Source organism: Helobdella robusta (genome assembly GCF_000326865.2).
Source record: "Helobdella robusta unplaced genomic scaffold HELROscaffold_89, whole genome shotgun sequence".
Classification (NCBI taxonomy): Eukaryota; Metazoa; Annelida; class Clitellata; order Rhynchobdellida; family Glossiphoniidae; genus Helobdella; species Helobdella robusta.
This window is the reverse complement of record NW_008705506.1, coordinates 69,984-91,090: the sequence shown is the minus strand read 5'-3', so window position 1 is coordinate 91,090 and position 21,107 is coordinate 69,984. Positions and strand designations below refer to the sequence as shown.

The window sequence follows — 21,107 nt, the reverse complement described above, 5'->3', positions numbered from 1 at the left end:
TTTTCGGTATTCCTATTCCTAGTTCAAATTGATTTGGTTAAACTAGGAACCAATAAATAGGCACAGTATAAAAATATATGATCATCTGGGCACAACCACAACTGTAACGGAAATTGTTCCACTACATGGTCACGTGGGCTAGTTACTAGCACAAAGCACGAGTGCTTACCTAGGAGAGAGCGCCGTGCAAGTCTATAAATAGCCTGCCCAAATGAGTTAAGCTCTCTTTCTTTTCTTTCGCTCTTGAGGCGGAGTTGACATTAGTAAGGTTGGTTATTTTATCGTTGCATTTTCGTTAATTTGATTTATTCGATTAATTATTTAGTTAGGTTTTAATAAAGGAAAATTAGTAATATATCGGTTGTTGCGTTTAGTTCATATCGAACCCGTTACATTGGTACCAGAAGTGGGGTAGTTATTTAATTGGTGTACGACAATAATAGATAATTAAATAACTAATAGGACGTTTTGACATTTGTGTAAAAAATTACTTAAATACTTAGTCATAAATTATTACATTCATTGCACGTTCATTGCAAGTTATTCCCATTCATTCATTATAACAATCGATCGATTGACGAAAACGAAACAACAAAAATTACAAGTCTGTCAAACGAACAGATAACGAAAAAACTACTAAAGTGATCAATTGACGAATCCAGTGTGCGATTGATGAGTAGATCACAACTGTTAGAAACGTGGGCAACAATTTTGGCGGACAACGTTGAATCTCCATGCTGTATTGCGACGGAGGGCGCTGTGTCGGAAGATACTGATGGTGGATTGACTTTATACGAAAGAAAACAGAAATAGAATATAAGCTTCGAAAAGCGGAGATTGTTAGACAGCGAAAAAAGATGAGAGGGAATATAAACTTAGAGAAGCAGAAATGGCCAGACAGCGAGAAAGAGATGAAGAAAAAGATGAGAAAGAATATAAACTCAGAGAAGCAGAGATGGACAAACAGCGAAAAATAGAGAAGCAGAATTTCGGCCTAAAAGCCAAAAATTAGAGATTCGACGACTAGAAGTAGAATGTATCGAAGAGTAGCCGATGATTCTACTGAGCATAATAATACAATTAAACTAATGCAACAAACTCGGTTCTTTATGGCGTCATTAAAACATATAAATAGGAACTTGTCCGTTAGAACCCAGAGATATTTCTGCTTTCTTTGAACATGTAGAAAAATTTTTTCAAAACTATCACGTAGACGGAGAAATTTAAGCCAATTTGTTGATAGTGAGTTTGAACGAAAAGGCCAAAACATGGTTGCATACTATTTCTGCCGACGGTTTGAAGGATTATGGCGAAATTAAAAAACTAATTTTACTGGAGTTCAAGTTAAACCAGACAAAATTGAGAGATGAATTTTTTGCGAAATTATATGGCACGCTGAACCATTATTTTCAAAGCCGTAACATTATGGGATTTGAAGATGCAATAAAATTGATATGTGCAGATATGTAGAATAAAAGAGTTGATATCAAGGCATACACTAAAATTTATCGTGTCAGAAGAACAAGCGTCTTCCTGGATGAGTCATGACGTGTTGGCACAGACAATCGACAAATATAAAGCTGCCATGAACATGATAGTTTCCAGTGACACTGCATATATGTCTAACAGTAACAATCAGATACAATCGACTCGAGAAAACAAACACCAGATGTATAGGAGTAATGGCAACGAAAGAGTTTCCCCCAGACAGACATGTTTTTCTTGCGGAAAGACGTGTCACATAGCAAAGCGCTCTACATGGAAAAGTAGAGATACATTTACGGCCACTAGAAACGTCATACGTTTCGAGACGAACAAAGAAACAAAAAGACCACAACAAAAACATCAGAGGCAGCCAAAGAAGCAACCGCAACAACATCAGGAACAAACTAATGATGAAATAACAAATTATAAAAAAAATGACAACATCAGCTCCTCAAGATATGATCATAAACCTTCTGATGGAACTCTACCACCCAGATCGTCCAATGCCGAGAATTTTCCGGAGAGCCTCAAAACCCCTGCAAAGCCGACGACATCAAAACAAGTTTCTGTAGGATTTCCGTCAACACATGCGTCCTTAGCATCATCGACTGACAATGAGAGGACTCACACAGTTTCAGGAAGCTTGTCAGTGGCGTGTGTAACGTTGGAGCACCCTTCCCATAATCTACTGAAGGACAACAATTTCATCTGGAACAAGTACAATTCTTACTGAGCCAACTGCCTCAAGGATCGTTGGAAGATTGGGATCGGGCAGTCTACAGAAATGAACACTCTTTTCAGGTTTTGGCCATTTTTTCTTCGTCACCACTTTTACCAAAAAATGTACGAGAAATTCAAGCAACTTGCCGTTGAAGATGCCAATAAATCTGTTTCGGTTCTATAGTTATTGTTTGAAGAAAAGATTTCGACCTGACTTGTTTGAGCACTTCCAAGAAGAGACCATCAGCGATTACCAAAGTGGCCAGTTATATGGCCTGGAAAAGTTTTGGGCTTTTCTCAAATATTCAAGGAAGCATGTGCTGGTCGATGGCAGGTTGAGGGGTTGGCTCAGCAAGTATCGGAGACTGGAGGATTTCAGAGTTGAACCCCCTCTCAGTTCGAGGCCAGGCTTCCATCACAGCAACCTCATTTTTACTCGGACAGGCCCCCAATGAATTATATGACCAGAGTCAGACAGGACTCCAAAAGATCAGATCCATCAAAAAATAGAAGTGGTGGCCAACATCACCAAAAACATCAGATGCGAAGCTGTGCCAATATCAGACTATACAATGCCCGAGTTTTTCACGAAACGTTTTGAAAAATAAAATTTCCGGTCTATTGGATGGTCCAAGACAAACATTGAATACATCGGCAAGCAGCACTTCAAACTTATGATGACGGCAAACCATCTATAATAAATTATGTCTCATGGCTTTTTCTAGAAGAGTGCAAGCTCCATTGCGTTTTTCAGTATTGGAAGCTGTCGTGTCAAAGCACATGCCAATAACCATTGATTCACACTTCCAAGATTTTATGTGTTCATGAACTGCATATTGCAGCTGCTCGTCCTGATCCAGATGCTAACTTTGGAACTCCAAAAAGTTTTGTAGCGCCATCGACAAGTGATGAGAGCAGGAAAGGTAACCGATCTACGTTGACCACACCAGTAACATCGATCAAAAGTTTCCCATCATAATGAACAATGGATTTTGAGGAAACATAATTTTTTTTATAAGAGCTGCAGCTTGTTGACGACGGCGCTGACGATATCTATGCATTGTACTCTTGAAAAATATTGTCTCTGATATCGGAACACCAGCTTTGTTGAATGCCGATGCAAGAATCATAGTTGACTTTCTAATGCTGGTATTTGTCCTATCCAGCACAGCTGCAACTTTGGGAGATATAATGTCTCTGCGATGTCTGTGTTGTGTTGCAGAATTTGTTTTACTTGAGCATGCTGATTGTACAAGAAATTCTTCATCAGATTTATCATCTTCATTAGAATCATGGCAAACGGATGATGCTGTTGAATGTGTTGCACTGTCCAGTTGTTGGTCTGCAGCTGACTCTGCTGTTGGTGATAACCCACTCCGTCCACGGTAAACAATTTTTGATACAGATTATCACTATATAAGTAATTGTTAATAATATATTAAACTCTAATTAATGTCAACAGTGAGATAATTAAACTAGTTTGCATTTCTAGCTTTATTTCACTCATTTTGTGCATATTGTTTAAGATTATTGATATGGATTTTGAATTAACTCGATAGTAAAATTTTGAAAGCCTCAAACTTGTTCAAATGAGCTGTAACTTCACCAATTTATTATTATTGTACTCAAGAGACACTTTTCAGAGGGTGAGACATCAACTATTTAAAAATAAATTTCTGTGCATTTTTGGGACACCCTAATATATATATATATATTATATATATATTATTTACCCATGAAATTGAAAAAAATAAACAGCTACCATTTTTGGATGTCCTGATAACCAGAAATGACATTGGTTTTCAAACGCAAGTTTATGTAAAAGACACCAATTTGGGATTTTGTCTTAATGGTAAAAGCGAGACCTCAGAACAATATAAAAATAGTGTTATATTTTCTTTAGTTAACAGAGCGTTTCAACATTGCTCTGATTATACACTCATCAACTCAGAATTATTAAGAATAAAAAAAACTTCTCGTGAACAATAATTACTCTTTGAAACAAATTGATCAAGTCATAAATAGATTAACCAAAAAATATCATGAAAATGCACAAAATATACATCAAAATAATGCAATTACCAACAACGTTCCAAACAACAATGAACAGGAAGATAATGGCAACCCCTCTACCACGTCTAATAACTTTGATGATAACAGCATCACAAGCCTCACCACAAACAGTAATAACAATAACAACAACAATAACAACAGCAACAACAACAGCCGTATCATTAGAAACCAAATCGACAAAAAAATGAATGAAAAAAATAAGATAATATTTTATTACAAAAATACCTTTTCAATGGCGTATAAAGAAGATGAAATAATTTTAAAAGGAATAATACGCAGAAACGTAGTAGCGTCAAATCCAATTAATAAAGTTGTTCTTCGAATTTACTATCAAAATTTAAAAACATCCCAACTAATCATGAAAAATAATTGCCTTCCTGCAACTACTCAACTACAACAAAGTCATCTAATATATGAATATAAATGCTCCGTCGGTGAATGTTCGCACCGCAACAATGCTTCATATATTGGAATGACAACTACCACTTTGTCAAGACGTTTGACCATGCATCTACAAGATGGAGCAATTAAACAACATTATCAACAACAGCATAACAAAACTTTAACACGACAAATGTTAAATAACACGCAAATAGTTTATTGCAATAACAACATCACAAACCTGAAAATAGCTGAATCAATTTTCATACAAAACAAAAATCCCTCCATGAACATTCAAGTACAGTCTAACAACATTCTACCTTCAAATAGACTACTAAATAAAAACAACAATCATTATAATTATAACAACCACAATTACGATAACAGCAATAATTATAACAATGTTATCACCAACAATTTTGATGATGTAAACAACAATCATACCAATGGTGACAACCTTAACAACAACATCAACAACACCAACAACAACATCAACAACAACATCAACAATAACAACAACAACAGTGCCAACACTGTAGATACCAATGCTACAACCTACAGCGCAAATATCAGTTGCAATTGGAACCTCATCAATGGTGACAACCCTAACAACAACATCAACAACATCAACAACAACAACAACAGCATCAACAATAACAACAACAACAGTGCCAACACTGTAGATACCAACGCCACAACCCACAGCGCAAATATCACTTGCAAATGGAACATCATCACAAGAAGCAAGAAGAACCACAGCGATGATAATAATAATAATAACGTTAACAATAATAATAATAATAACGTTTTTAAATATTGTCAAAATAATATTAAGAATATGTAGTTAATTAAATAAATTAATTCGCGCTTCTCGTCTGAGCCTTAACCATAATATAAACAATCTTGCCGTCAAAATTTTAAAAATCGCGTTTTATATTGTTTATAGTTATTAAATTTATTTTATTTGTTTTCTTTTTTAATTAAATAATTTATATAAATTAATAATTACTTGTTCCTTCTTATCAAATATCTTACATACCTTATATATAATGCACTGAAGATGAGTTATCTATAACTCGAAATAGCTATTTGCAAATATACTTTTTATTTACCAGAATAAAACACAAACAAAAAGAAAGTTCGAATAACATTCTGGTTTAACATGGATGAACTTTATAGGCCACCAATTAATTAAAATATATATATATATATATATATATATATATATATATATATATATATCAGATACCAGATATGTTGTTTAATACTTGACCTGAATTCGCAGGTTTAACGTAAACCTTAGAATTTAACTGTTGATGTTGTTTTTACTTCGATCAAACAGTCCAGAAACGCTAATCTTTTATTCATGCTAAATTCAATGGTAAATTTCATATGAGAATTGTTCTGAAATCTATTTTGTAGGTTGTAGATATCAGCGTATGTCGTCAACATAGTGTGCGTATATTAAAGACTTATTTGTAGGATCTGCAAATATCCTAGATTCGAGTTCAGCCATATAAAATTCTGCATATAACGACCCGAGTGGTGAACCCATGGCTACGCCATCGATTTGCAAATAGAGTGAATCGTTGGGTGCGATAGGACTTTCAACAGTAATAACTTTAGAAGATCAATAAGTAGATTAGGTGGAATAACGTAACTTTTCCAATTATAAATTATATAGTATTTTATTTTATTTAACCTATTTTAAAAACGCAACATTTTAAATACAATTTTACTTTAATTGGATTACATTTTCATTTATAGTAATCAAAGGCTTTGAAGTTTCTCTTTTTCATCCAAAAAAAACGAAACGTTTCACCAAAAAAACGTTGTCAACCAAAACCTCGTCATATATATATATATATATATATATATATATACATATATGGTTAACGTGGCTATTGTATTGTTTTCGCTCTGCTAGAGATTCTCGATTTTTAGAGTTTTAGTGTTGATTTTGTTTCTGAAAATTGGACATATTATTGCATTTAAATTCTAGATACTGTTTTAATTTAATTCAATATTTAAAGTTGCGTATTTTTGGCATTTGAATCGAATTTTCATAGAGTTTATTTAGTCACGGGTTAATTGCAGTGTACAGTTTTGTTCCACCTGTTACTATGAATACACGTCAAAATCCAGGTAAGAAAGACGGTGTACTTACGTTGAAACAGCTTCAATGTTTTCAGTGTGAGTGCACGGCTAATGTTGATTCAATGTCTGACGAGGTTTATTCAGTTGTACGTTTAAACGGTAACATTAAATGGTTCTGTGATAAATGTGTAAAAAACGTTTGTGACATGAAACTGTTATCTAAATCTATTGATGACATAAAAGTTACGTTCAATGAAAAGTTAGACAAACTCAACGATGTTAATGCTTCAATTAAGACTAAATTGGAAGAAACTGATTTGGGGCTGTTGAATAAATCGATTGATGAAATCAGTAAATCACTTGATGAGAAAGTTAATGCCATCAGTGCCAACCATGTCGCTATAAAATCGCAGCTGGACTCGATTGAGTTCACATCGGGAAAAAAGTTAAATCAAGAGATAAGCGGCCTCAAGTCTGAAATGATGAGATCTTTTGCTAGTGTGGTCAGCACTGAAGTGAAACAGAGTGCTAAAATCATCAATGAAGATCTTAAAAATGTCCGAAAAACACTAAATGATGTTGCCAATGCTAAAGAAAGAGAGGCTAATGCGATGCTGTTCAGGCTGGGAGAAGGCCTTGATGACAAGGATCGAGTCATAAAAATGATTGCAAAATTGACTGATGACACTGTCAACGGAAAAAAGATACTGAAAGTTTTTAGATTGGGTAAGAGAGGTGAAGGAGTTGTCAGGCCAATCCTCATCAAGTTTGATGATGTAAAAAGCAAGGAATATTTCTTTACCAATTTGTACATACTCAGATCTTTGAACGAAGATTTTGCACACGTCAAATTGAGTCATGATTTGACTGTTGATCAGCGCAAGGAGCTGAAAAGAATTTTAGATGATGCAAAGGCGAGAGAAACCAACTGTAAAGAGGGTTTTTATACAGAGTGCGAGGGGAGGTGGGAAGGTGGAAAATAGTGAAATTTCCGGCAAAAAAGAGTCAAATTAATAAATGGTAGAGTGGGTTCGTGCTATGATTTGTTTGGATTAGTTAAAAATAAATTTCATCACCTAACAAACAAAGGATCTAATGTTAAATACAATGTTACGATTGGACTGTTAAATGTCAGGTCAATTTCAAAGAGGGTAGATGATGTTCATGGGTTACTTTGTGATGGATTGGATATACTGGTTTTAACGGAAACATGGCACGGGTTGGCTGGGAATATTTCTATCAATCTGGCCATGCCTGCTGGATATCAGTTTGTTGATTTTGTTAGGCAGCATGATCCAGGCCTCGGTGGTTTGATAGTCTATTTTCGTAAAGAATTCAAGTACAAAAAAATAATTCTTCCACAACTTACTACACTTGAAGCTGTTGCTATCCAATTTTGGGTCAACGGAAGTACATTCATTCTGATTGTTATATATCGACCTGGCTCAGCACAACTGTCTGTTTTATTTTTTCAAGAACTGGTTTCAGTTTTAGAGCAGATTACAGTCTTGGGTTCTAACGTTTTGCTCATGGGAGATTTTAATGTACATCTCGAAAGAACTGATGATCCATATTTCATCCGATTGGGTGAGGTATTTGAAACCTTCCAGTTAGTCAACCACATTAACGAACCAACACATGTGTTGGGTGGTACTTTGGATTTGGTAATCAGTTCTTGTGACTTTCCTATTACCAACATAAAAATATTTCCAAGCGGAGTGATGTCTGACCACAGTTTAATAACAGTTGAATTATTGATTCAGACATTTCGTAAAAAAAAACATGTCAGGTCATGGAAAAGTCTGGACGGAAATCAACTGGCTAGGGCTGTTTTGGATTCTCCAATCTTTGGGCCTTGTCAGAGTAGCGATGTCGAGATTGAATTAAAAATGTTTAACGACGAGTTAAAAAAAATTGTCGACAGACTTGTGCCTTGGCGTTTGATTTATGACAGAGGAGAAAGTATGGCACCTTGGTTTGATGATGATTGTCGACGGGCTAAACTAACTTGCAGGTGGATGGAGAGGTCATATAGAAATCACTCGACGACTGATCATCGAAATGACTGGTTGGTTTCTTTGTCAGAAAGAAATAAACTTTATTCTAAAAAACGTTCAAGTTACTGGAAAAATTTGGTCAAAGCTAACAACAACTCCAAAAATCACTGGCAGATTGTGAACAGGGTTTTGTGTAGAAATAAACAAAGTAATAAATCCGATGATAATATCAACCTAAAAGCTTCTCAATTCATGCAGTTCTTCACAGACAAGATCAACAAGATTATAATGTCTACCAACGTTTTGGTTCCGTCAGCACATCACAGTCATGTTACAAATCTTGTTTCATTGGCAGATTTTCCAGAAATAACAGAAACCGAACTTAAAGGCATCATAATGAATTCTCCTTCAAAAACAAGTTTACAAGATATTTTTCCGACGCATATTTTTAAGAAATATATACACTTGTTTATCTGCTTTCTTACAAGTTTTTTCAATCTCTGCCTGAGGTTGGGTAAATTTCCTGCTGGGTTCAAACATACTACGGTTGTCCCGATTTAAAAAAAAGACAATGGTGATGTCAACGATGTTGCAAGCTACAGGCCGATATCCAACCTTCTGTTTATCTCAAAGATCATGGAGCGCGTTGTTCTCAAGTTTTTGTTGAATCATCTAACAGAAAACAATTTAATGCCTCTCAATCAATCAGGATATAGGAAGTTTCATTCAACCGAAACTGCATTATTGAATGTCCTATCAAGTTTATTCGCCGCTGCAGATGCTCAGAGAATATCATTACTATCGTTTTTGGATATGCCGGCAGCGTTTGACTGCGTCAACCATGATGTTCTTCTGGCAAAACTGCGTCAAAATTACGGGGTAACGAATAATGTATATAGATGGTTTGAATCACACTTATCAAATCGGACACAACAGGTTTCATTTAATGACTCAGTATCAGAGGTTTCCATCATAACGTCAGGGGTACCTCAAGGCTCAGTTTTGGGACCCGTTCTTTTTCTCCTGTACACGTCGGAAATTACCAAAATAATCAGCTCCTACGGATATGTCTGCCATGCATTTGCAGATGATATTCAGGTGCTGGTTACTAGTTCTCCTTGTTTGTTCAAAACTGAAGTTGAGAGATTTATCGGATGTTTATCAGAGGTAGGACGTTGGATGTCATCAAACTCGTTAAAACTAAACGAATGCAAAACTCAATTACTTCCGGTTGGAACGTGGCAGCAATTGCTGAAAATTGATTTTAGTTTTGTTAAAATAGGAGATGTTAGTATACCATTAGCTGATACTGCTTCCAACCTGGGTGTTTTGCTTGACAACAAGTTATCAATGAAAATTCACATCAAAAAGATCTGTACATCAAGTCTTATCCACCTTAGAAGCATGTATAAAATTCGACATTCGTTGGATAGACCTACTTTGGAAACGTTGGTCCACGCCTTCATCACATCTCGTTTGGACTACTGCAACAGTTTGTTCTACAAATTGCCGGAATCATCAGTTGCCGTCCTTCAGTCGGTGCAGAACAGAGCTGCAAAACTCGTTGCTGGTGGTTTGAAGTATGATCACGTGACACCGATTTTGAATGAACTACACTGGTTGACAATTAACAAAAGGATAGTCTTTAAAATTGCAGTTCTCATGCTCAAGTCTATAAATGACATGTCACCTGAATACATGAAAAATAAATTTACCAGAAAACAAACAGCATCATCTTCCTATCTCAGGTCGGATGATTTGAATCTGCTAAGGGTGCCAGTCACGCGTTTGCAAATTGGTTCTAGGGACATTGCTGTGGCTGGTACCTCTGTTTGGAATAACCTTCCACCTATGTTAAGAAGATCAGGAACTTCTCTGGATTTATTTAAAAAAGAACTAAAGACATTTTTATTTTCTGTGAAATTGTAAAATTTGTTACTTCGATTTTCGTTTCATGAACAGTCACATATAACATTTTGTTTTGTTTTTGAGAGAACGCTTATGAAATTGTTTAATTAGCGTTTAATAAATGTTTCTTAATAATATATATATATATATATATATATATATATATATATATATATATATATATATATATGGGTAAGAATATTGTAAAAATTTTTGCTAATTTAATTAATAAACTAAATAATAAACTCCAATATATTATTAGAAAAATAGTGAAATTAAAATTAATAAACAATACTATAGCGATAGAATTAAATGAAAATTGTATATATATATATATATATGTATTAAAAAAAATTTATATAGCGCCAATTTAAACTTTCCAAAGGCGCTATTAAAATAATTTAACAAAATTATTTCTGTGCGTAATTGTCACAAATAAATAAATAAGCATGCACAATATCACCATATATACTTATATTTATACTTTTTTCCTCCATCTAATTTCAATAGTGTTCTTCCTAATCTATCTCCATGTCTTTCTTCAATTATCGTTTGGTCTGACTTTATGTTTCTTAAACTTAATCCTTCTAAATTTGAATTAATTTGTTTTTAATAAATCTAAACACTCTAATACTATTTCACCTATTATCTTACCTGATTCTAAAATTCTTGATGTTTCTCACAAGTTTTGTAGTCTAGGCTTTATTTTCGTTTTTTTCTCAGATTAATAGTGTTGCTAGAAGTTCTTGCTTTTGCTTTTTCTTGATGATCCTACCTTTCTCCTTATTGTTACTTCGTTAGTCTTATCTAGAATTGATTATTGTAACGCTCTGCTATGGTCTTCCTGATTCAATACTCTATCCTTTAAGTAAAGCTTTTTTAAACTCGTCTAGTTGCTCGTGTCCCTTTTTTTTCATATCTCCATATCTTGTTCTCTTGCACTGGCTACCTTTAAAATATAGAATAATTTTTAAAATTTGCACGTTTATGTATAAGTCTCAATCTAAATTATTTCCTAAGTACTTATCAGATATATTAATTGAATCTAAACGATCGTCTTCCTTGTTCTCGCTTCTTAACTCGTATTAAACACTCTTTTGCCAAATCTACTTTTGCTTTTTCTGGCTTTTTTCTCTGAAACTCTCTACCTACTCTGACTACTTCTCCATCATTTACGAAGTTCAGAGCGGATTTCAAGACCCATCTGTTTGCAAAACTCATTGAGGAGCGCTGTTGAACATCGCGGAAATAGCGCTTTACAAGCTATATTGATTGATTGATTGGTTGGATTGATTGATTGACTGATTGATTGATTGATTGATTGATTGATTGATTGATTGATTGATTGATTGATTGATTGATTGATTGATTGACCATAGCAATACAAAAAACAAAATATATACAAGCATAAACATATTCAAGCGGAAAATAAAAACAAAGAAAGACAAATTCCAGGTCTTTTCATTGATGCCGGTAGGCTGTTCCAGATGGTTGGACTTGCAACAGCCTTATCTCTCGAAGCAAACCGCAATCGTTTTACCGGAACTACCAGAAAATTCATATCATCCGATCATAGATGCAAACTTGGAGCAGCAGGAACTTTTTTAGAAAATTTGTCTGAAACATATCTTGGTAACAACCCATTTAACGCTTTGCATACAATAACCGCGATCTTGAAAATAATTCTTTTCTCAACCTTTAGCCAGTGCGGTTTATTTAAAATTGGCGTCACACGGTCAAATTTTAATTTACCGGCTACAAGTTTTGCAGCCCTATTTTGAACTGACTGAAGAATCGCGAGTGATTTTGTAGACAGACCATAAAACAAGCTAGTACAGAACTCCAGCCGTGTTGATATAAAAGCATGGACTAAACCCTTTATTGATGGTCTGTCTAACAAATATCAAACTCGATATAAATTTTTAAGGTGTGTAATGCAAGAGACATTTTAATGTGGTCTTTCATAAACAGTTTGCTATCAAGAAGAACCCCAAGATTGGAAGCTGTTGTACTGAAGGATATATTGACATCTCCTATTTTGATGGTGTTAATGTTCATCTTTATCAACTGCTGCCATGTTCCAACTGGAAACAACTGCGTCTTGCATTAGTCCAACTTTAATGAGTTATTTGATATTTAATGACCAATCTCTGTCATGCTTTCATTATATCTGTCAATTTTATTTCTAGACGAGTTTGGAGGACCGGTGACCAATATCTGAATGTCATCAGCAAAGACATGATAAACATATCTATATGAATTGATTTTTTTTAATTACGTCGGATGTGTGGAGTAGGAATAGGATGTGTCTAAAAACAGATCCTTACGGCACTCCAGATGACACAAATGCTACATCTGACACTGAGTTTTTAAATAAAACCTGTTGGGTACAGTCGATAAAATATGATCCGAACCATTCGCGGACAACACCAGAGACACCATAAGTAGAGCATAATCTAGACAGAAGAATATTATTGTCAACACAATCAAATGCTGATGAAATATCTAAAAATAATAAAACCGATATGTTTTGATCATCTTAAGCAGAAATAAATTTGATAAAACGTGTAATATTGCAGTTTCAGTGGAGTGGTATTTACAATATCCAGTCTGATGAATTAGCATTAAAATATTTTTTGTTAAATTTCTTGTCACGTAGATCGTTTAATTAATTGATATTAATATAATATTGAAAAACATTAAAAGAAGAAAATAAACTTAGAAACGTTTTTGACTCGTTTATTATCAACCGGAACAACAAAAAAGGAAAAGTGAAGTTATATACAAAGCAAAGAACATTTAGCCAAAAGAAAAGAACTGTATATCATAAATCATGATGTTTTAAAATGAAACATAAAACTTAACACCTTCTCTTTTTATTTAAAACATTAGATGACCTTAACATAAATGTTCTGAAGACCCATCACAAACATCAGATTCTTAAGCCTTGGTCCTATCATTGGTTTTGTCAGAGCATCGGCAACTTGAAGTTCTGTCGCAACTCGTTCAACTGAAACTCCTTCTCCTGCAACCTTTTCTCTGACAAAAAAATGCCAAATGCGGATATGTTTTGTTCTTCTGTGAAGTTCTTGATTATGTGCTAAACGAATCGCTGCTTCACTATTGACAAAAATTTCTGGCTTTTTCTTTAGATCTACAATGTCATTCAACAATCGTTTGAGCCATATCACTTCACGAGCTGTTTCACTTGCGGCAACGATTTCTGCTTCGGTAGTTGAAATCGCAACTGAGGGTTGACGTTGGCTAAACCAACTGATCACGCTGCCTCTAAACATACAGATTACACCTGATGCCGATCTTTCACTAGATTTATCTCCTCCATGATCTGCATCACTGTAGGCTATTAGTATATTGTTTTGACCAGACTTGTAAACAATACCGACATCGGCTGTGCCTTGCAAATGTCTGAAAATTTGCTTGACTTGTGTTACATTGGACTTGCTGGGTTTTTTCAAACTTCTGGATGCTACTCCAACTGCATATGCAATATCTGGTCTTGTTCCCGTCATCAAGTACATTAATGCACGAACAGCTAATCTGTTAGGAAATTTCACTTCCTCGTGTTCATTTTTGTTTTCATCGAACTCCTCAGATTTTGTAATCGGAGTTGTACATGGTTTACACTGGCTCATTCCAACCCTTTCAAGAATCATTTTTGTATACGATGACTGATTAACTTTAATAATTTCTTTTTCATCTTGATTAATTTCTAATCCAAAGAAATATGTTGCAGGTTTAGATGTTATCTTGAATTCTAACTTAAATTCTTTTTCAAAAATTTTTAGTTCTTCTTTATCAGTTCGTGCAACTAGTCCATCATCAACGAATAGTGCAAGTATGAGTTTCTTTCCTTCCTGTATTCTAATGAACAAACAAGTATTTGCATCGCTTTGCTTGAAATGTCTCTTTTTCAAGAATTCAGCAAAGCGTTTGTTCCAACATCTTGGAGGTTGTTTAAGTCTATAGAGACTTCGCTTGGGTTTGCAGACTCTTCCTGAATTATCTTTAAAACCTTCAGGTTGCTCTTTGTAGATATCTTCATTTAGTTTGCTGTATAAAAATGCTGTAGACACATCAAACTACATGATTGACATCTTTTCATTTGCAGCAACACTTAATTGTGTTCTTATAGTTAAACTTCTGACCACAAGACTATAGGTTTCTTCATAGTTTGTGTTTCAATAATTTATTTGTGTTTCAATAATTACAAACGACATTCTGATAAAAATGTAAAAGAGTTGATTACTTAATAATTATGATTCAATTTTTGGTTTTTTAGGATTTGTTATATGAATGTGAGTTTACATGCACTAAAATATTTAAAATATGCTCTCATTTTTACAATTGTCACTGGTAATCATTACAAGAAAACGATATTTTCTTTTCGATTTCCAAATCATTTCTTTTCATTGATATCATTTCTTTGATTTCTTTGTTTTGATTTGATGAAATAAAAAATGTCAAATAGTCAATTCCCTTTTTCTGCGAAAAATCTTTTACTACTAACCTGGCTTTAGAACCATCTGGATTGTGTTTTACTTTGTAGACCTATTTGACCTTTTGGAAGATTTACCAAATCCCACGTTTGATTTTCCTTTTATGACTGCATTTCACTGTTCATGGCTTTAAACCATTAATTTTTTTTCATCACCTTGAATGACATCTTTGTAGCTCTGGTTCAAGTACTTCACATAAAGCAGACATAACAAAAGGATCATAACGAGATGGCCTTTGATATTATTCATGTCACGTAAAACCATACCTTTGGTCTTTTGATTACAACAATCAGATTGATCTTCTTCATCAGATGAAACTGAATAACAGTTGTGAACATCTTCATCAGTTGAAATACTTTCTTTAATCAAAGTTTCTTTATTATCACCTTTGATTTCATCATCAATCGAAACTGTATCATCTGAACAACTTTCTTCTTGCAAAATCACTGAACTTGGTTTGTCAACCTTCTCATCAAAAAATAACATCTCGTGATCGAAGCATTTTATTTCCTAGTTGAACAAAATTCTGTAGCCATCGTCACCTTCATATTCAACGAAAATACCCATTACAGCTTTAGTTTCCATTTTTCGTCGTTTCTGCATAGGAATATGAACATAGGCTATGCTACCAATGATTCGTAGATGTGTTATCTTAGGTTTCTTGTTAAACCACACTTCATACGGTGATTTTCTTTCTACAGAAGATGGTCCAGTTTGGTTGAGTATGTAAGCAGCAGTATTAACTAATTCAGCCCAAAGGGCCTGAGGCAGTTTTTCATGAGCCAGTCTCATGGCTCTTGCTGCTTCAACTAGCGTTCGATTATCACGCTCACTGCAACCATTCTGCTGAGGTTAAGCGTTGTCTAACTCCTTCTTTTTGCAAAATTGATCTGACTTCTTTGTTGTCAAATTCACCTCCATTGTCACTTAATACCTCTGAGACTTTGTGACCAGCTGATCTTGACTCTGCAAGCATTTGTCTGAGTCTTTCTGGTACATCTAATTTTTGTTTTACAAAGTAAACAAATCTGTAGCCTGTGAAATCATCTTTGAACAAAACAAAGTATCTGAAATTTTGAAATGAGAAACAAAAAGGACCACATACATCAGTGTGAATGAATTCTCCTGGTCTTAATGCTCTTACTCGAGTTCCAAACTTCAATCGATGTAATTTTCCATAGACACATCCTTCACATAATTCACAGTCTACAGGTATATCGATGTTTAGTTCACGTTTCATGACCATTTTAACATGTTTCTTATTCTGATGTCCCATTCGTTTATGGTATAGCTGCAATGCATCTTGATCATTGACAAAGTTAACTTCAACTTCAGAATTCATCGGTCTAACAGTTTTTGCAACAAGTTTGAACAAACTTCCATTATCGTTTTTTATTCCAACAGCATTTATCACATTGTCAATAAGTGGATAACAACTTCTTGAGGTTGAAACTAAAGAGCTATTTCTGTTCTTATCTTGAGTTGCAAGTATTGAGAACAAGTTTCTTTTTACTTTTGGCACATACCAGACACCTGTGGGTTTAACCTTTTGCTATTTATTATTCATTTTTATTTGAAGATGAACAATTCCTTTTCCAAAAGCTTTTACAGTACCACCATTTGCAACATATAATTTACTCGGTTGAGAACATTTTTCAAAACTTTGAAATAAGTCTCTTCGGAAAGTCAGAAGACACGTTGCACCATTGTCAAAAAACCATTCATCAGTGTACGCTGGCTTATCAATTGCAAAAACACTTGATTCCATAACAACTAGTGATTTCTTATTGTCATCGCGTAGATTGTTATTTTTTGATTTTGCTGGTTTACCATTTTTCACAATTTCTTACAATGTGACCTGGCAATTTGCAGTAATGACATATTAACCACTTTGGTTTGCTGACAAATTTATCTTGTTTCTGACCTTTTATGTTTTGAGATGACTTTTCACTTGTTGCTTTGACAAATAATACTTTATTACTTTCAGTTTTGTCTTCCAACGATCTTTCATTGCTATACAATTGATCTGTGAGTGTTTCAACTGTTCTTTCAGTCTTGTTTAACAATCTCAAACTTGCAGCAAATAAGAAATATTTTTCGGGCGAAGTTTCAATTATTTGACACATCAGCAATAAGTCACTGTTTTCATCTTTTCATAACTCGACTTTTAAATCTTTCTAAAGATTCTTGAGTTTTGTAACATGAGAGACAACATCATCACTTTTATCCATTTTATAACTGAAAAACTTCGTGCATAAATTGTCTGCTTTATCTTCACCAACTTCATCATACAATCTATGAAGTTCTAGCCAATCATCTCTGGCATTACTAAATGAACGAACTTTTTCATACGTTTCATCGGTCATATTGGTTGACAGAATTATCATAGCATTACAACCTGCTTTATTGAATTAGTTCAAAGCAGTTTGATACTTTGCTATCTCATCTTCATTTGAGTCATCGTTTAATTCATCTGGATCTTTTAATTTGCTATTTACTACGTCCATTGCATCAGGAATGCCACGTAGTATTATACAAACTCTTGATTTCCAGTTCAACCAATTACTTTTGCCTTCTAGGTGTTTTATTTGCACTTTTGTTAGATACATTTATTTTTTTTCTTTCAATTTGATCTTTTTAATTAGAAGCAAAATATCGACTTTAAGAGAATAAGGAAGCACGTGTTTTCTCTTCACTTCAGTCTTCAATGAAAATCTTCTGATATTTCTTTATTATAAATTTTTTTCATCAAATCAATTAATTGTTAACAAAACGTTATCTGGGCCCATAACCTGTTAAATTTCTAAATTTCTTGTCACGTAGATTGTTTAAATAATTGATATGAATATAATATTGAAGGACATTAAAAGAAGAAAATAAGCTTAGAAACGTTTTCGTCTTGTTTATTATCAGCCGGATCAACAGAAAAAGAAAAAGTGAAGTTACATACAAAGCAAAGAACATTTAGCCAAAAAAATTAATGTATATCATAAATCATAATGTTTTAAAATGAAACATTAAACTTAACATCTTCATACAGGTACTTCAGCAGACACCTCAAGAGAACACGTTCCATGATTTTTGTAATAAACGGCAGATTAGGAATTGGTCTACAGTTTTTCAAGATCGGTACAAATCTAGGATGCTTAAAATATTTTGGTATTTTACCCAGCCGTAAACAGAGATTAATAAAACTTGTCAAGAAACAGATGAACACATCAAGATATATTTTAAAAACATGTGTTGACATGGTGTCTAGAAAACAAGTTTTAGAAGGCGAATCCAGAATAAATTTGTTGAGCTCGTCTTCAGTGATCTCTGGAAATGAAGAGAATGAAACGATCATAGGTGATGTCTGTATGATTGACGACGCAGATGACATACTGCTTGATTTTGTAGATTGAATAATTTTTTTGATTTTGTCCATAAAAAATGCAAAAAATCTTGACGTCCGCATCCAACATATCACCATTACTGTTACATGAAACTTTTTTAGTTTGCCATTTATCCTTTGGATTGCTAGTAGTCTTAATTAAATTGTTCCAGTACCCAATGCGCTTGGTTAAATGTTTATCTTTTATGTTTATGTTTATCTTTCAAAGAATCTAACTAATTATTGCCATGCAAGTTTGACATATATTTCCTGTAGTGCCTCTCCATTTTTCGACATTTGCATTTAGCTCGCAAAAACTCCCCATCAAACCAAGGTCAAGTGCTTTTATTCTTTTCATAAATCACCCGTGGTGATATATACACATCTGTCGACAATACTTTTTACTTCATCATTGATCGTGGTCATTTTATCTTCAACGTCTTCACTTCGGCATAGACCTTATATAGAAGAATTCAATACTGCCTGCACTTCCACGATCTGACAATTTTTTGGCTTTGATGTGTGAGCAATTGATGTCTCAATTTTTATGAAGCTATGGTCAGAAAAAACTCCGCTTGGAGATACCATCGTGCTGGAAATTGAAAAACTACTAAAACTTATTACTAGGTCAAGAGTACCACCCAAAATGTGAGTTGGTTCATGCACGTAATAATAATAAAATAAATAAAATAAAATAAATTGAAATAAAATGAAGTAATGGCATAAAAGGCAAATTAATAAACTAGATGATGACTTGGTGAGTTAGTGAGGTGATCGATAAATAAAAACTAGTTGTGTGATAGATAAAATTTTATTGTGTATATGTTTGAAATGCTTATGATGAAGGTATTTTTCTGAAATGTAGATTGGGTGCCGACATGATAGTTATTCTTGCGTTGACGAAGATTGTGTGTTGTAGTTTTAATTGGTTTTAATTAGAGGAATGACGTCTTAAATCAAGTGTGTTGAATATCTGAGTAACGGTAGTATATGATGCAGGTAGATAGTTGAAGCGGATTAGTTTTTTGATGAGAGATTGTAGTCGCTGAAGTTGTTGTTGTGTAGCAAAACCAGACCAGGAGGGAGCAGCATATTTGATGCGTGATATTATGAGTGATTCAGTGATGTCGAATAAATTGATGCCTCTGAGACCATGTGAGCGGAGTGTTTTGAGTGCGTGACATGTTTGAAAGCCTTTTGTGATGATGTGATTGATATGAGGTGCTATATTAAGTGTGGAAGTGAATTTGATGCCTAATATTTATAATTGCCTTGCGCGAGTTAATATGGGTGTTCTGGAGGTTATGTTATTTTCTTATGGCTATTGTAAATGATGAGTTCGAATGATTTGTTGAGATTAATTGTTGACTATGTAGTTAATGAGTTGAGTTCTGATTGGATGGTGTTGATGATGGAATGATAAGGTAGATGTCGTCAGCGTACTTGATGAAGTGATTAGAGCTATGAAAAGTTTTTGAGAGTAGAAGCATTGATGATAAAGGTAGAGGGTCTAAAGACAAAATCTTGAACTACGCTAAAAGTATCAGATAGAGTAGATGAAAGAGTAGAGCTAAGAAAGTAGAATGACTCCTATTAGAAAGAAAATTTATTATAGTATTGTAAATGTTGTCAGGTAGAGGAAGAGAGGCTAACTTATTTAAAAGTGAAAAGTAATTGAGTGTCCAAAGCTTCAGAAAAGTTGAGAGCAATAAGATGAACATAATTATTATTTTTAAGAAAATATGTTATTGTAGAAGTAAGAGAGATGATGGCGGATGTAGATGAACCTGTAGGGTGAAATGCAAATTGATCTTGTAATAGTGGTTTGACGGATAGATGGTTTAAACATGGATAAATGAATGACCTAACGATGAATTTTTTTAGAATACGTGAAAGTATGGAGGTGATAGATATTGGGCGAAAATCTGTTGTGATGATGGGTTTTTGTTTTAAGAATTGGAAGAATTGGATAATTCGCAATGGGAATATTGAAAACTTGAACTATGATTCTTCTTGACAACTCTGGTGGCGTTTTTTAGTTTTTCAGCCATAATATTGTCGATCAAGTCGTAACTCAAAACAATTATTAATTCAGTTTTATCAAACGCAGTGTACAAGTCAAGTATTAAACACGAACGAAAATTAAATTAACTTTACAGCTTAGCGAGTACAATAAAAAGATGGACTGTGCACATACGGGCAAGAACAAATTAAACTGAAAAATCTCGTAATTAAGTAATTTAAACAGAAACTTTTAAATTAAATAAATCAAAATGTTTTTTTTAAATAAATATATAATTTTTAAACCAAAATAACCAAATAAACCACATAAATCAGCCAATTATTATCAGAGAATTTACTAACGACTGCACAGTAAACTATGTATATAGATATATATGTTCGATTAAAAATAATACCCTAATTTGTAGTTATTTGCTTTTTAAATAAGACTTTAACAAGACGTATTTTATCAGATTCATATTTATCACAAACTTAAATAAATATGAATTTGATAAATTACGTCTTGTTGAAGTCTTATTTAAAAAGCAAATAACT

At 33.8% G+C, this 21,107-nt stretch overlaps 2 protein-coding genes across 2 annotated transcripts; both read left to right on the top strand.

Annotated features, from left to right (window-relative positions):
• Window positions 1-1,537: 1,537 nt before the first annotated feature.
• On the top strand, window positions 1,538-5,503 carry HELRODRAFT_182602 (hypothetical protein; the record flags this gene model as incomplete). Its single annotated transcript, XM_009032848.1, has 6 exons — window positions 1,538-2,202; window positions 2,336-2,601; window positions 2,674-2,799; window positions 3,048-3,128; window positions 3,308-3,590; window positions 5,047-5,503. The coding sequence occupies 6 exons, from the start codon at window positions 1,538-1,540 to the stop codon at window positions 5,501-5,503; spliced, it is 1,878 nt and encodes a 625-aa protein (XP_009031096.1).
• A 1,279-nt stretch (window positions 5,504-6,782) lies between these two features.
• HELRODRAFT_182601 (hypothetical protein) lies at window positions 6,783-11,066 on the top strand (the record flags this gene model as incomplete). Its single annotated transcript, XM_009032847.1, has 4 exons — window positions 6,783-7,728; window positions 7,846-8,365; window positions 8,546-8,613; window positions 11,047-11,066. The coding sequence occupies 4 exons, from the start codon at window positions 6,783-6,785 to the stop codon at window positions 11,064-11,066; spliced, it is 1,554 nt and encodes a 517-aa protein (XP_009031095.1).
• Window positions 11,067-21,107: the final 10,041 nt, after the last annotated feature.